The sequence below is a fragment of the Chiloscyllium plagiosum genome, chromosome 15, assembly GCF_004010195.1.
Source record: "Chiloscyllium plagiosum isolate BGI_BamShark_2017 chromosome 15, ASM401019v2, whole genome shotgun sequence".
Lineage (NCBI taxonomy): Eukaryota > Metazoa > Chordata > Chondrichthyes > Orectolobiformes > Hemiscylliidae > Chiloscyllium > Chiloscyllium plagiosum.
In genome coordinates this window covers 47728619-47745640 of record NC_057724.1, presented here as the reverse complement: position 1 = coordinate 47745640, position 17022 = coordinate 47728619, and the positions used below count along the sequence as shown (strand labels likewise).

General features: G+C 39.4%; 1 protein-coding gene across 4 annotated transcripts in view; it reads right to left on the bottom strand.

The window, feature by feature from the left end:
* Positions 1-17022, bottom strand: part of arhgef9a (Cdc42 guanine nucleotide exchange factor (GEF) 9a) — a 270976-nt gene that overhangs the window by 23319 nt on the left and 230635 nt on the right. For 3 of the 4 annotated variants that reach the window (XM_043704850.1, XM_043704853.1, XM_043704852.1), the window contains exon 8: positions 11287-11530. The exons of the other annotated variant lie outside the window; for it this stretch is intronic. In XM_043704850.1, the coding sequence (XP_043560785.1) occupies positions 11287-11530 (244 nt within the window). The remainder of the gene's footprint in view (positions 1-11286; positions 11531-17022) is intronic. 4 annotated transcript variants of the gene reach the window in all.

Below are 17022 nucleotides of genomic sequence, written 5' to 3'. Positions count from 1 at the left end.
TGAATTAAAAAACTTTCTTAAGTCTAGGCCTTCAGTGAAGACCTCTGGACCTAGAATTTGCTGGCTTTGGATTAGGTGACAGCTTCTAGGGAGATGGGACTTTAATATTGAGGCCTGTGATTCACTAAGAAGCTTGTCAGTCAGCTCTTAACAAGCTGATTGGAATTTAAGCTGGTTGAGGTGGGGGGGTGCGGGCAGTTTCTCATTTGGAGGAGTGGAGCCACTTACCACTGAACATTGCCATCCTTATACTTGGGCTGCAAGATGGAAAATCCCAAAGCTAGGTTTATTCTCCTTACAGCAGGAAAAGTTAAGGATAAATTTATTACAGCCTTTTAAAATCATTAAGGTACTTGATATAGTTAATAAGAAGAAACTGTTTACAGTGGAACTAAATCCTTATTGACAAGACACAGAGTTCAAGTTTCAACAAAAGAACCAAAATGGCGAGAGGGGATTTTTATTTTCTCTCAACTGGGGGGATGTTCAGGGTGGGGTGGCTGGGGGGAGTGGGGCCGGTGGTGGTGGTGGCAGAGGGAGTGTTACAATGATCTGGAATGCAGTGCCAGAAGAATGTTGAAAATATTTTCAACAATATCCTTCAAAAATGCAAGGTATGAAGACCTGAAATGAGCAAGTTACACAGACTGAATGAAAATGCAGGGGAGTGAGATGAATTTCAATGTTCCTTCAAGAACCAGCAGTGACACAATGGACCAAATAACCTCCTTCTGTGCTGCATCACTGTGATTCTTGTACTTTTGAAAGACAATGTTTTAGCATTATGATCTAATTACAGGTTGGGGGTTAGTTAGCTCAGTTGGCTGGACAGCTTGGATTGCAATGTAGAGTAACACTAACAGCATGGGTCTAATTGCCACACTGGCTAAGTTTATCATGAAGGACTCTCCCCTCACCAGAGGCATGGTGACCCTCAGGTTAAACCAACACCACCACCAGTTATCTCTGTAACGAGATACCAGCCCAATGGTCCAGTGGAACTTACCTTTGCACATTTACATTCAAGAACTTTCGCTTTGAGCAGAAATTAGATTAGATTACTTACAATGTGGAAACAGGCCCTTCGGCCCAACAAGTCCACACCGACCCACCGAAGCGCAACCCACCCATACACCGACATTTACCCCTTATTTAACACTACGGGCAATTTAGCATGGCCAATTCACCTGACCTGCACATCTTTGGACTGTGGGAGGAAACCGGAGCACCCGGAGGAAACCCATGCAGACATGGGGAGAATGTGCAAACTCCACACAGTCAGTCGCCGGAGTCGGGAATTGAACCCGGGTCTCTGGCGCTGTGAGGCAGCAGTGCTAACCACTGTGCCACCATGCCGCCCAAATCTACAATCATTATATGTGAGTGCAGTTTAGTTTGGCACAGGTACATTTGGAAGCATGCCTTAGCAAGCTTCGGTACCTTCAGCAGTGAAGGACAGAAAAAGGAGAAAGGTTAAGAAAAAAATAACTTGCACAAGCATGTTAATTTCACCTCAGTGGGTTTCCCTGTGAGGCATCTGTTTTGCTGTGAATGAATGCACATCAGAATGAAGATTAAGGTTTGTCTACTGCCTGGCATCAATGTGTGAAATAAATAATGACTGATTTTTCTCATTTGAACATTTCTTACATCTATCAATGAATATTCCAGAATGTGATTTGAAGAAACGATATTTCCACACTCTGAAAAATCAGACATGAAGTTATTTCTGTCTCTCAATGCAGATTTGATTAAAAACATGAGTCACTTGCGTAGCTTTCTCCCCATCCATTAATTTCCTTTCTTGGCAGGCATTCCTCCTTACTCACCGTCATCATGCCAGAATTCCTATCAGGATAAGACCCATAACAGGAATGATAAAACTACCATGTAATGAAAAATAAATCATGGAAGAGGAGAACCAAAATATAAATGGCAGCAGCCCCAGTAATGCTTAATTAAGACAATAACATGAATCTGCTCACCACTTATTACAGATGTTGCTATGAAATGAGAAAAAGCTTTCAATTTCACAAAGTCAGTTTCTTGCAATAAATTGTTTGCAATTCCCTTAATCGTCGTCACTATTCTATAAAGACATACAGAAACACAGACAAAATATCTGAGAAGGTGAAGCCACACATCCACTATTCCTAATTTCTTCTTAGAACACAAACCTAGAAAACAAATGGATGGGCAGATTTGTAAAGGTGGAGATGGAGCAGTTAGGTAGGTGGCAATAGCAAAAGAACTGCAAAATTAGTGAAATAAAATTTGTAACATGCAATAGTTGCAAGTAAATGTAGGATGCAGTAAAATAGAAGGAATAATAGGTGCTCCAAGTGTTTTATGGATGGTGTGAAAATTGTTGTTGGAAAAAGTGTAAGACCGAGAATTTATAAACTTTGACTTTACTGAGCATAAAAATCTAACTAAAATGTTAAACAACAGTGCAGTAGTACTGTGCAAAGCAAATACATGCTGAAATATACTGCAGCATCAAAGAAGGTAAGCCAGAAGACATCATGTTAGAACTAGACAGTGGCCTAGGCAGATCATATCTTGAGTGTTTTGGTTTTGATTAAATGGGAATACATGAGATCAGAACATTGAGAGAATTGGTTCCATCATATGTCGCGGTTTTTATTTGTCTCTCTAATTGCTGTTAGAACTCTTAATCCCATTCCCAAATAAATATCTAAATGTCCTTTTGATATAAATATTTAAATAATAAATATCCTTTTTGAACATTATTAGTTCTCATTGGATCAACTGCCCAGCTGGGAATCTGTACTGTACTTCTAATTCATAACTTTTCAATGGTACAAAATCCATCTCCAAAATCAAGTGTTGATTGAAGCCTGGTAATATTTTTATTTATGGCAGAAGTGGGCACTGCAGATGCTGGAGATTGGAGTCAAGCTTAGAGTGGTACTGGAAAAGCACGGCAGGTCGGGTCAGCATCCGAGAAGCAGGAAAATCGATGTTTCAGGCAAAAGCCCTTCATCAGGAATGAGGAGAACTTCTTCAAAGTAGGAATCCTTGGAAGAGGATTTGCAGTGAGGTTATTCCTGATGAAGGGCTTTTGCCCGAAACATCGATTTTCCTGCTCCTTGAATGCTGCATAACCTGCTGTACTTTTCCAGCACCACTCTAATATCTTTATCTCGTCTAATGTTGCACTTGCAAAACAAATGGAAAAACAAGCTTTCATCAATATTATATATTCTTAGGTGTACTACAGTACTATAATTCAAAGTATTTCTTGATGCAGGCAAAACGTTTTTGGCAGTATGCAAGGAATTACATAATTTCAGATTTTAAAACTCTTTAAATTATAAATCTGCTTAGTGTACTCATAAGCAGTGAGGAAGATGTATTCCTAAGCTTTTAAATCAGTGGCCCAATCTGCTCACTAATGCATTTCACTTTTCACAAAGGTCAATAAACAAGTTCAGCTGAAGTTATTTTATCAATACTGAAAGGGACTTTTTCTAAATCAGAGTTACTGCTCTGCTGTTGATGAAACTGTGAATCTTTAAATAATGGTACAGAATTGCTTTGGTAGCAATATCTTCCAGCCCCACTTGATTAAAATCACTAAAACAATGTCTATGTCAAATCCAGGGCTAAATTTCTCCAGTTCATGTCTCGATCACTTGCAGTCTCCAACATGCCAACACCAACAATGTTTGCATGATATTCTGCACTGTCCCAATTACCTACCCCTCTTGCTCATGTCAAACCAAATAGAGTTTTCATTTCACAGAGTAATGGTCTCAAAAAAACCCTTTTATGAGCACAGTGGCAAATCATTTATTAATCACTAATTTCCATCTTGAAACCATGTTATAAATCCTGTCTCCTTGTGTTATTTCACCTTACCTTTAAAAACCTATATCTTGTATCATTTCTTAGATCATATTTCCTAAATGTTGCCTTCATTCCTTCCTGCCTATAAAATTACCTTGAGATATTTCTCTCTAAAATGAACTACACAAGTATAAATTCTCATTATTCAAAAATAATTAGGCATACCTTTACTTTAGTTATATTTCACTTTTGGACATTTACCAATTTGTATTTGCAGTAGATACTGCCTTGAATTCTGTGGCATTAATTGTGTCTTTCACTGTTCAAAATATTTTACTTCTAAGGAAGTTGATACACACTGTTATATTTACTTGTATAACTTCCATATTTAGCCAGAATATGTCCTCAATCTTCGAGTGATCTGAGTCTATATAGAGGAGGTGAAGTTTGCATCAAGTTCCAAGTAGAAAACAGGTGAAACATTAGCCATTCCACAATATCATGATAGTGGATCGTAGCTCCAAACTACTAAAGATATATTTAATGTTTAAGAAATTCAAATCTTTTATTTAAAAAACAATAAAAAGGACATAAAGCCAAAGGTAACTGGGAATGTAAATTCTAAGAATGTAATTCAATGGATGTAGGTTTGCTCGCTGAGCTGGGAGGTTCATTTCCAGACGTTTCATCACCCTATTAGGTAACATTTTCAGTGGGCCTCAGGTGAAGCAGTGTACATGATTCCTGCTTTCTATTCATATGTTTGAGTTCCTTTGGGTTGGTGATGTTATTTCCTGTTCTTTTTCTCAGGGGGTGGTAAATGGAGTCTAACTCAATGTGTTTGTTGATAGAGTTCCGGTTGGAATGCCATGCTTCTAGGAATTCTCGTGCGTGTCTCTGTTTGGCTTGTCCTAAGATGGATGTGTTGTCCCAGTCAAAGTAGTATCCTTCCTTATCTGTATGTAAGGATACTAGTGAGAGAGGGTTTTGTGGCTAGTTGGTGTTCATGTATCCTCGTGGCTAGTTTTCTGCCTGTTTGTCCAATGTAGTGTTTGTTACAGTCCTTACACGGTATTTTGTAAATGACATTAGTTTTGCTTGTTGTCTGTATAAGGTCTTTCAAGTTCATTAGCTGCTTTTTTAGTGTGGTGGTGGGTTTGTGGGCTACCATGATGCCAAGGGGTCTGAATAGTCTGGCAGCCATTTCCGAGATGTCTTTGATGTAGAGGTGAGTGGTAGTGTTTCTGGATGTGTTTGTCTGCTTGTTTGGGTATGTTGCTGAGAAATCGGCAGACTGTGTTCATTGGGTACCCATTCTTTTTGAATACACAGTATAGGTGATTTTCCTCTGCTCTGCATAGTTTCTCTGTGCTGCAGTATGTGTTGGCTCATTGAAATAATGTTCTGGTGTAGCTTCATTTGTGGATTTTGGGATGATTGCTTCTGTAGTTCAATATTTGGTCCATATATGTTGTTTTCCTGTAGATGCTGGTCTGGAGTTGCCCATTGGCTGTTCACTGTACTGTGACATCTAGGAATGGTAGTTTGTTGTTGTTTTCCTCCTCTTTAGTGAATTTTATGCCAATAAGTGTATTATTGATGGTCTTGAAGGTTTCCTCTAATTTGTTTCATTTAGTGATGACAAAGGTGCCATCCACATAGCGGACCCAAATCTTGGGTTAGATGGTTGGCCGAGTAGAGCAAACAGCCAATGGGCAACTTCAAACCAGCGTCTACAGGAGAACAACATCCCAACATTTGATCTATATATATATATGTGTTGTGTTTTTTTTAAAATAATTTTTGGTAAAACTAATAAACTCACTCTTTTCTTAACTCAAAAAAGGCTGGTAAAATTGGCTCCTTTCAAAACATAAATACATCAGAATTGGGAAATGTATCCTACAGGGATGGAATCCCTTGTGGTAAGTGTTGTGACCAATTGATGCAAGGCAAGTTTGTTGATTAAAGAACAGTAAATGAGCTGGTTCCTGCCTTCTTATCTGAGAGTACAATGGTTTGGGGGTGTTCCAATTGGAATCACAATGAATTGAGACCCTTGTCCAGTGACTAGTTGTAACAATAGTGAATAGATATGCCAAGCAGATAGACTCAGTATTTTATACAAGGCTGTATCTCCCAAAACCCCCAAAAGCTTCCTACTGTCTATTCAAAACATTTTGTGCGTACATGCATGTTGTGAACTGTTCTGCCAGTGGAAAAAATTACAAGTGCCCAAGTCAGCACAATAAATATGAGCTAACAGGACAGAATGACATCATTGACAGCACTGGCAGGAATACTGAACATTTTGAACATATACTGTAGCCACTTTGGGATGTCAGCAGACATTCTCTTTTTACAATATTTAATATTTCCACTCTGAAAATTCACTATGGTGTAGATTTCACTGCAAGTGTTAGGATGCACTTGTCAGAAAACTCTGAAGGCCAAGGCAGGCATATCCAGAACTCTGTTTCTGAAGGAAATGGAATCTCTGATTGAACAGTGACCATCTGGACGAGGGAGAGTGTTGGGAAGGAGAAGGTGATTTCTAGAATCTCTCATTAGCTGTGCTTGTGAGTGCAGGCCAATGTGGCAATCTGAACACAAAATAGGGCCCTCTTCAGCTCCTCATTAGTGAATGATCAGGGATATCTCCACTGGGGCATAAAAATGGAGTAAGCTAATGGGAACATAACGTTCAGTGCCCCATTCCTCATGATAATGATCTAATAGTCAACTCTTCGTCAGGGATTAACTCTATAACTCTATTGTCTAATTTATTTTAGACAATATTATACATTATTAGTTATGAAGCAGATTACCAACTGATTTCTATGTCTTCAGCTGCAAATCATAACTGGTGTTTGGTTCCTCCATTGATTGGATGGCTTGTTTATGATGCAGATTAGTGCCAACAACATGGGTTCAATTCCTGCACTGGTTGAGGCTATCATAAGTGTCTCTCCTTCTCAACTTTTCCCTTTGCTTGAGGCTTGGTGACCCTCAGGTTAAACCACATCTCACTCCAATAAGAGAGCAGCTCTATGGTCTGGTAAGACTACAGTGACTTCACTTTATGGTACAAATTCTTGAATATTTAGTAGTTCTGCTGTGAACCAGCTATGCAGCAAACCACTGTTATAGGCGGAGACCCTACACATTGTGTTTCAACATAGATTCCAATCTAATTAAGAAACCTTCTGTTAATATTACAATAGGTGTATGTTAGATGAGCTACAGATTTTCAGGGCCTTTCTTAGGGCATTATTATTGGTACTGACTGGCCATATATAGATGTTCAGAAATTGCATCAGGTACCAGTCGATAAATGTAAAAATGGTCATGTCCTGGAACACAAAACAAGGTAACTAGCTGCTGTGAAAATGTGGATATGATTTGCCTTCCCCTGACTATACTGTACTAAGAGGGACATGTCAAATTTAAATTACGGCTCTGCATTTCTGAGGAAGCCTGTTCAGAATCCAATGTTAGAAGTACAAAACTCTTTATTTACAACATAACCACAGAAAAGTTGCAATCTGTGTATGATTGCCATTCCTTAGAAACTCCAGTCCATTCATCTGAATAATATGCTTGCTGCAGCTTGGACATGCTGGTAAACTTTGAAAGAGCTACAGAATTGAATGTGTGCTATAAATGCACTGTAGTTAAAATATATGTGTTGGGAGAAAACATTTAAGACATCTATATGTTACTGCATAGTATAGGAATTTACTAGGTGGAAAGAGGTGGCAAATTTTCTCCTGAGAAACCTTTTTCTCATCTACTTCAAGGTCTTCTGATTGTTGGATACTGCATTTATTCTTTCTTCAAACTCCTCTAACACAATCCAAAAATGGTCTTATGAGGAGGAGGCCAAAGAGAACAAGCCTCCTTTCACCATTTCCTGAAGCTGCAATTCCACAGCTACATCTACCAAGCAGGAACGTTGTGGTTCTGTATTCCAGCAGAGTTTCAGGCTAAGATGAAATTTTCATTTGTCAAAAACTGTTCAACCCTTTAACATAAATGTAGTGGTTGTCTAGAAATTCCTCCTACGCTTTTTGGTATTATTGTATAAAGCCAGCGAAGAGCTCAAATCCAGGCCAGGAGTTTGCTACAGAAATAAGATTGATTTCAAAATATCTTCTGGGTAGCAGACAATATGCAGTGGACTTGTGCCACCTGCTTCTCAGTCACATGAGAAAGGTATCTTTAAAAAAACTGGACGAGATTTTATTTGTTACGCAAAGCATAACTTAGAAATGTCTAACAAGGTATTTCATTACGATACGGTGGCATTCCAGTCTTACCACTTTTTTCATTAAGCTACTTCTATGAATAATCAGTGGTGAGTCAACAATTATGAGGTAAAAATTCCATTGCAATGTCTCCTCTTCCTGACACACACTGGAAATGTATATCAGAAAATCACACATTCCCAATGGATGAATTTCTGTTAATTTATGAAATCAGGAGCAGACACAGCAATATTTAATCATGAAACCCTACAAAGATATTGCACAGGGCATTCTTCTCAATTGTAAAACAAAATGTATCATGGTACAAAGGAATTTTTTCCCACACTTCTCAGCCTGTCAATTTTAAACTTATTGCAATTGTGTTTGAATTTATATAACACTGTTTTATCTCGGCAAATATGGCAGCCCATCAGAGTTGTTAATTTCCTAAAAACAAAACAGAAGAAATACAATTTAAAACATTTTGGGACTTTTGGTTTTGAGCCTAGGAAGGTTCCTTTTTTTTGAACAGTCGTAGGATCTTCAAAGTCTACCTAAGCCACTAAAACACCTCCTGTGGCAACATTAAAGTCCCCAAATACTGTACTGATGTGTCAGGTTAGTTCAGCCCAACATGTCCACACTAACTCTTCAAAAGCATCCCACCCAGCTTTCCCCCCTTACCCTATCCCTGTATTCTCCATTGATAATCCACCTAACCTACACATCCCCATACACTATAGGCAATTTAGCATGTCTAATTTATCTAACCTGCCCATCTTTGAAATATAGGAGGAAACCAGAGCACTTGGAATCAACCCAGTCAGACATGGGGAGAGTGTGCAAACTCCACACAGTCACTTGAGGCTGGAATTGAATCTGAATCCCTGGTGCTGTGAGGCAGCAGTGCTAGCCACTGAGCCACCATGCTGTTGTGAAGCAACCAATGCTTATATATGCAATTCTAGGTCTGTGATGAATTTCTTGATCTTAGTCAAACAGCTACAGCATTATAATTACCTTTAGGGAGAAAAGGAAAGAAAAATTAGTTTTTTGAACTTCAAAAAGACAAGCTAGTGGAGTAAGCAGATAGGTGACAGCTGAAGCTCAATGTCAAAAACTACAAGGTGATTCACCTTGACAAAAAGAGCATGGAAAGATGTTCTAAATTAAAAAGTACTACTCTAAAGTGTGCAGGAGCACAGAAACTCGGCTATATTTGTGGGTTGGGAAAAGTAGCAGGACAGGTGAAGGGAGCAGTTAATGAAACCGACGATATCCTAGGCTTTATTTATTAGGGGCATACAGTACAGGTGTAAGGATCTATGTTGAACTTGGTTAAAAAAAATGTTGGATCTCATCTGGAGTATTATGTACAATTCCATATTTTGAAAATGTGAATACATTGGATGGAGTGCAGAAAAACTTCACAAGAATGGTTTCAGCGATGAGAAACTTTGGTTATAAAGATAGATTGAGAAGTTAGGATGCTTTCTTTGGAAAAAAAGGCTATGGGAGATTTGCCAAAAAATTTCAAAATGGTACAAAGTCTGGACAGATTAAATAGAGAGAAACAATTGCAATTATTTGATTCTGTGATCATGTCTGTTATCTAGTGATCCCTGTCCATATAGTTGTCAAATTATAACACTGTCTCACTCTTATCATGGAGGTATGTAAGTATGGATTGTATTGCACCCAAAATAACTTATGCTTCACTCAAAATCATGTCTGTATTCAATTCGCTTCAGAATCCGCATCCTTGAGCATTAACAGAAATCAATAACTTTTCTGATTTCATTTCGTTTCTCAACTCGGCTTCAGTATGTACACAATGATCCAAGCTAATGTACTCATCAACATATAATAATAAGCAAAACCCTCCAGGAATGCAGTCATTGAGTCAGACAGGATTGATGATGTACAAATTGGATCACCAACAAGAAACTAACACGTGTGAAGTATCAATAAACAGTCTTGAAATTACACAAGTTGAAGTGTAGTATTTAAATGAATTCCATTGTTAGCTTGCTCTCACACTGCAGATGCCAGCTGCTTTATTCTATCATTCTTGCATACTACGCTTTCAAGGTCAACTCGTGAATAGTATTCATTCCTTTCACTCTACCTACATCCAATTGAAAAGATCTGACAAAGCCATCAAATTATCGTTGGGAATTGCTGATTCCGTTAAAAGCTTCATTTAATCACAAGTTCTCTCTTTAAAAATTTCAAATGTGACATTTTCAATTGATTTTTGTTGAATAAGCTCTCTTTCTAAAGCTACTTTTTCGACATTGTTGCCAAGCATAATGGCACAATGCATTGCTCCAACAAAATTAATAAAGCACAAAAGAAGGTGTAAATCAGCCCAGGATATTTTTACTGATATAAATGCAAAGAGATGTCCATTTGCTTTGCAGGATTATAAGGATATCTTTCAATAATCATGCCACTGGCCGAGAGTCACATTAGTTGAAGCAACTAGAATCCCAACCTAGACCATTAGTTGAACTCTACTACCCTTGGTGGTAGGCATACCACTGTGGTACTTCAGTTCACAAGAAAATAGGAAGTCATTGGATTGGAAACTCTTACAACATTGGCAAGGATAATTTGCCTAGTTCCTAAAATAAGGCTCGGGCCTGACTCACGCTTACCTCAGTCTAACCTTCAGCCATCAGAATGTGAAGTTACTGCAGCAGTGTGCTCCACTGCAAGCAATTCATACGTCAATGAGGTTGGGAATTAATTTCAAAGGCAATTTTGTATTGACAATATGCCATCAAGTAACAAAAATACAACACTTCTGGCAATGGTCACATCTGACAAAGGCAAAGCAGACAAATAGCCTGAGACAACATCTGAACCAATTTCTTTTGGGTTGGTAGAGCCATTGCTGGCATTAATTGGAAATACTGTCCTTTCCTCCCAATGAACCTGTAGCATTTGGGCAAAACAAAAGTTTAACTTTAGCATAAGGGCTAGTTGGAAGTTAAGGATCTTTCCTTGACCATCATTCGACCAGTATCCCATTACTGACCCAAATGCACCTATGAACTATTTCAACACAGGTAATTCTTATATTCTGCTCCCACTCATTCTTTTGTTTCACTGATATAACTTGTTTTGTAATGCCATCTATGTACAATGTAAGTTATCTGATACGGTTCTCACTGAAAATTTTACATTTATGTAGTGGAAGAGAAGTAACAAATAATCTTGCCTATCTTTTCATCTTCTTGAACCATTTTCCTCTCTTCGTGAAGTGCTCGCAACCATCTTTGCTTTTCCTCTGGTTTCTTTACACAGAATAAGTGCACTTCCTCTGTTTCCTTGTTCTTAAGTTTGAAGGCATTCTTGGCATTAACATTAAACTCCTCATCTTTTCCATCAATAACGTCATTTATTTCATATTTGTCCATATCAATTCTGCATTTGTAGTAAAGTATGTCCCGTCGTATTAAATCCTTGAGAAAAAAAATTGAGAAACAACAAGTGTTATAACAGAAGGCTCTGTAAAGATTCATTCCTGAAAATTATTGATGTTAGTTATGAGAATGCTTTGTTATCACTGAGAAATAATTGGCAGAATCTTTCGGGTCACTGGGGGCTTTCCAACTGGAGAGCTTGAGAGAGAGACCAGTGCTACCTCTTCCTGGTATGCCCACCAAATCACATGTAAATCACCAAGTGATTTGGCCACTTGTGGGTCTTCTCCTGGAACCAAGATCTCAGAGTCAGATTTCCCACCTTGTGTGAGCCGCTAGCTAATCAGTGGCCAGCTGGTCCTGTGCTCAGCTATGCTACAAAGGAGGTGAAGGCTTTTGCAGCAAGGACATCCCCTTTGGGGGCTTTCTGTCATGGTTGAGGATTCACAGGTAGGAGAGGCTGTGTGTCAGAAGTAAGGACAGGGAGATCACTCCCAGTGGGACTCACTCTGCCTGATGGCCAGTCCTTTCATTTGACACTGAATGCCTTTGCGTCAGTTTCCTCCACCCAAGGCTAACCTACAGCTTGCACTCCTTTTTTCCTATCTCTCTGTGAAGGACATTTGTTGATAGGCCCACTTACAGCTGGTTTAATCCAAACAGTGGTGGGCTGGAGCACTCAATTGGCCACCTAAAAGGGCATCAAATAGCCGAGGGGTGAGAACAATGGCCACAGACTTTCCCAGCCAGAACTTAATTCTGGTGGAGATGAGAAAGTGTTAGGATTGGATACAGTTCCTTCCCAACTAAATAATTGCCCTCGAATCCTGTCTTCTGTTTTCTCTTCTCTGGGATGAGAAGATACTGCAATATGACAAAACATAAGGTCAGAACATAGCAATAACAGTGGCCATTCAACCCATTATGCCTGTTCCATCATTCTATTAGACCTTGATTATATGTAGATTTATAGTTATACCTTCACTCTATTTAATTGTCTTTGCTATTTTTTCTCAGATAGAAAAGAATTATGTTTCTCAGTCTTAACAATGTAAATTGATCTAGTATTCACAGTCAGTGGAGAGAACAATGTTTAAATTTTCACAACATTTCGTGTGGAAAAAATTCCAAGTACTTTAGTGGTAAATGGTGAAGCTCTATCTTCGATAGTGCCACTTGTTTTGTTATGTACCTGAGGAATCAGTTTCTTGGAAACAACCCCATTAAAATCCTTTATCAGACAGATACTAAAAAGGGTGAAATGGAAAGGATTTTTAAATTCTGAAAAATCTTGGCTGAATATAAAGCAAAGACAATTTTCTGTTTCAGGAGTTGGTAACAAAATGATCACAAATATTGTGAAGAAGGAGCAAAGAGAACTCTTTACCTTGAGGATTGTTGCAGCAATTTACTGTTTCATTTGTTACAACCAGAATAACAATTAGCCCTACTCTACATTCTTCTCAGTCTACAGAACCTGCAAAAGAAGCATTGGAGGAAAAGACGCTCCCCTGAAGATGAGTGCTCCGCAACTGGCTTGAGCTCTTGGTCATATTACTGGACAAAGTTAAGCAGAATATAAAAGACAATCATGATTTTGTGAGACTTGATGAAGCCAGTATTGAAGAATTTCTGCTGATTTCTCCAGGAACCGAAATCACTGTTTCAGCACTATTGATAGTTTATTCCATTTCAGCACTAATGTCCCCACTATTATTGTATTGTTTTTCAGCTAAAGTTCATTGCCATCCAATAGGTTTTCATCATCATGGCAATAACACATAGCCCTTGACTCATATTAGTCAGTTTTGGTCTACAGTCCTTACTCAAAAGGTGTTGAAATGTTGGACTGTTGTAGCATGAATGCAGGGTACCATGCACACACTTACATTAAGAATGGTCACACACACTGCACACCAAAGGAGTTCTGCTCCTTCCTGGTCAGAATGGTTATTGGCTCATGTGACAGTACCTTCCTCATCACATGAGGGCAATGAAAGACATGCGCTGACCCAGAAAATGCTGCATATCTTACTGCTCTGGCATGCTTACTGTTGGCATTTAAGGGGAACTTAATACTTTTTACTTGCCTTATCAAATGTATGCCTTGTTTTATGAAGCTAAATGCAGGTGAATGACTAGTATATGAGTCATTTCAGCATTGCAAAATGCCTACAGTCTGAAGAAGTGAGTGACCAGTTGGCCAACTTACAGATGATCTTGTACAGTTCTGGCATAGCCTGCAGAGATAATCTGAGTTTCTTTAGATATCAGTCATTGGTCAGCACCATAAACATAACCTCTAAACAAACCCTGTGATTAGATTCCCTACAGTGTAGAAACAGGCCCTTCAGCCCAACCAGTCCACACTGACCCTCCGAAGAGTAACCCAGCCAGACCCATTTCCCTCTGATTAATGCACCCTAACACTATGGGCAATTTAGTATGGCCAATTCACCTGACCTGCACATCTTCAGAGTGTGGGAGGAAACCAGAGCACCCAGAGGAAACCCACAGGGAGAATGTGCAAACGTCACACAGACAGTTGACCGAGGCTGGAATTGAACCTGGGACCCTGGTGCTGTGAGACAGCAGTGCTAACCACTGAGCCACTGTGCCAACCTATGTGTTGGTCTGACAGCAGGCTCTCCTGGCTGCTGCTACTCCTTTTTCTCCCTCTCTGTACACAAGTGAGAGACAAAAATCAGTCTCATACCTCATCCTGTCCTCACTCACACACCAAAAGGCAAAGGATAAATTGTAGGGAGGATTTCCAAATACATTCTGATATATTCAGCATGGAAATCACTAAAGGCTTCACACATTACAGTTCAGACCTAGTTGTCGTAGTTGTCATAAGGCCTCAGCTAAGTCAAAGAGGATAGCAGTCGCTCTGCAATTCCAGTACATTAAGTTAAGAACAACCTCCAATACCAGTTCAAGTCCTGCTTGGGATGGTCAGAATCATGATCATCTCTTTATAAAGGAAGGCGGGGGTTTGCAGGACACCACCCATCTGGACTCCTTCTGCCCTATTCTGGAATAAAGGAGAGACAGGTGTTACAACCATTAAAGTGGGTGGCTCAGCCAATATTGTTGGTGTAGATGCGGAGGTGTCTCGAGCAAGTGAGCAGGCAGTACAGAGGACTAGCAAGATTATTAGTATCTCACATTGAGGTGGGTGAGGTGGGATGTTGCATGAAACAGTGAGAATGGATGAGCATGAGCCTTGGTGGTAGGTGAGTGCAGGAGCAGAGATTGTGTGAGGTACCACAGAGTAGATGGTGGACCTTACAGTGGCAGAGTAGAATAGCACTTTGACCATCTTCCTATTGTGATGGCCATTCCTCCAGATGGCTGAGACTGTTTTAATCTGGATAACCACCTGGGATCAGGCTGGAGTATTTGGTATCATAGCCTACATTGCTGGTCCTGGGGTATGAGGACATCCTACCTGTGCAACACTACATCCAGGAGGACCTCTAGGACCAGGTCAAAAACATAGGTTGCCCATTTCCCTGTCTGTCATGTTCGTGGCAAATGTCAGCAACCATGTAGGGCATCTCAAGACCCACAGTGCTGTTTGGGTGCAGCATGGACTTTAATGATAGCATGGGCACAAGGGATACTGATGAATCCAGGCTTTGTGCTGAGTATTGAGTTGCTCTGGGAACAGTGTGCAGGGTGGAAATCAGACAGGGAAACTATAGTGGTGTGATAGGTAATTTCTGAGGCAAATTTGCTAAGATACAGTTAGAGAACCTGCTGGAACCTTGCAGTGAGAAATCCTCCAAAAAAACTGAGACGATTTGGCTAAAAAAAAAATAAGATTCAGTCCGCCAGATCCTCGGGATCTTAAGAGGGTGGATGTGGAAAGACGTTTTGTCTTTTGGAAAGTCTCTGACTAGTTGTCACTGTTAATTTAAGAGCAAGATTAGGAGAATTTCTTTTCAGAGATGGTCATGAATCTTTGGAATTCTCTTCCTGAAAAAAATTGGAAGCAGAGTATTTGAATGTTCTGAAGGCAGAAGTAAATTAATTTTTAATGGGCAAGTCAATGAAAGGTTATTGGGATAGACAGGAATGTTAAGCAGCCAGATTGGCCGATGTCTTATTGAATGACGGAACAGGTTCAAACAGCCAAGTGGCCTATTCTTCCTCCTTTTGCTCATGATCACGTATATTTGTTCGCAGGGAATTAAAAAAAAGGAAAAGAGTAAGAAAGGTGAGTGTTGACCTTTGGGAGAGTCAGCCTTCAGAATTAATAATGGATGACAGTGAAATGGCAGAAGAATCAAACAGATATTTTGCATCTATCATTATTGTGGAGGACACAAGTAACGTACCAGAAATAACTCTGAATCAAAATGTGAAAGGGAGCGAGGAATTTAAAACAACTACAATCACCAAGGAAAGGGTGCTGAGAAAATTGTTAGAACTTAATTCTGACAAGTTCACTGTGGCTGATTGACTTCATCCTAGGGTGTTCAAGGAAGTGACTGCTGAGAGAGTAAGTGCATTGGTTTTAAATTTTCTAACTTCCCTTGATTCTGGAATTATCACCCTCAATTTGGACCACATTAAATCTGATTCCTCTGTTCAAGAATAGAAGGAGACAGAAAGTAAGAAACTATAGGCTGGCTAGCCTCATAACTGTCATTGTTATCTATTAATAAGAAGGTCATCGCAGCCAACTTCAAAAATCTGAATGCAACCAGACAGTGCATGATAATGTGAAATGTGAATGATAATGAACAAATTTGTTAAAGTTTTTGAGGAAGTAATAAGCAAACTAGATAAATGGGAACTGGCAGATATATGAACTTGGATTTCCAAAAGACTTTTGACAAGGTGCTACATCAATGGTTAGCATGCAAACTAAGAGCTCATGGTATAGGGACAACATATTGGCAAACGTAGACAATTAGTTGGCAAATAGGAAATAGAGAGTAGGCATTAAAGAGTAATTTTGCACTTGTAGGATATGATGAGTGATGTGCCACATGGATTATTGTCGGGGCCTCAATTATTTGCAATCTATAATTTACAATACTTCTTCGTCCTTCAGGACTTACCGACTAGAGAAGGTGCAAAACTTGACCTAGTCTTGGGAAATAAGGCAGGGCAGGTGACTGAGGTGTCAGTGGGGGAGCACTTTGGGGCCAGCGACCATAATTCTATTCGTTTTGAAATAGTGATGGAAAAGGATAGACCGGTTCTAAAAGTTGAAGTTCTAAATTGGAGAAAGGCCAATTTTGATGGTATTAGGCAAGAACTTTCAAAACCTGATTGGAAGCAGATGTTCGCAGGCAAAGGGACGGCTGGAAAATGGGAAGCCTTCAGAAATGAGATAGCAAGAATCCAGAGAAAGTATATTCCTGTCAGGGTGAAAGGGAAGGCTGGTAGGTATAGGGAATGCTGGATGACTAAAGAAATTGAGGGTTTGGTTAAGAAAAAGAAGGAAGCATATGTCAGGTATAGACAGGATAGATCGAGTGAATCCTTAGAAGAGTATAAAGAAAGTAGGAGTA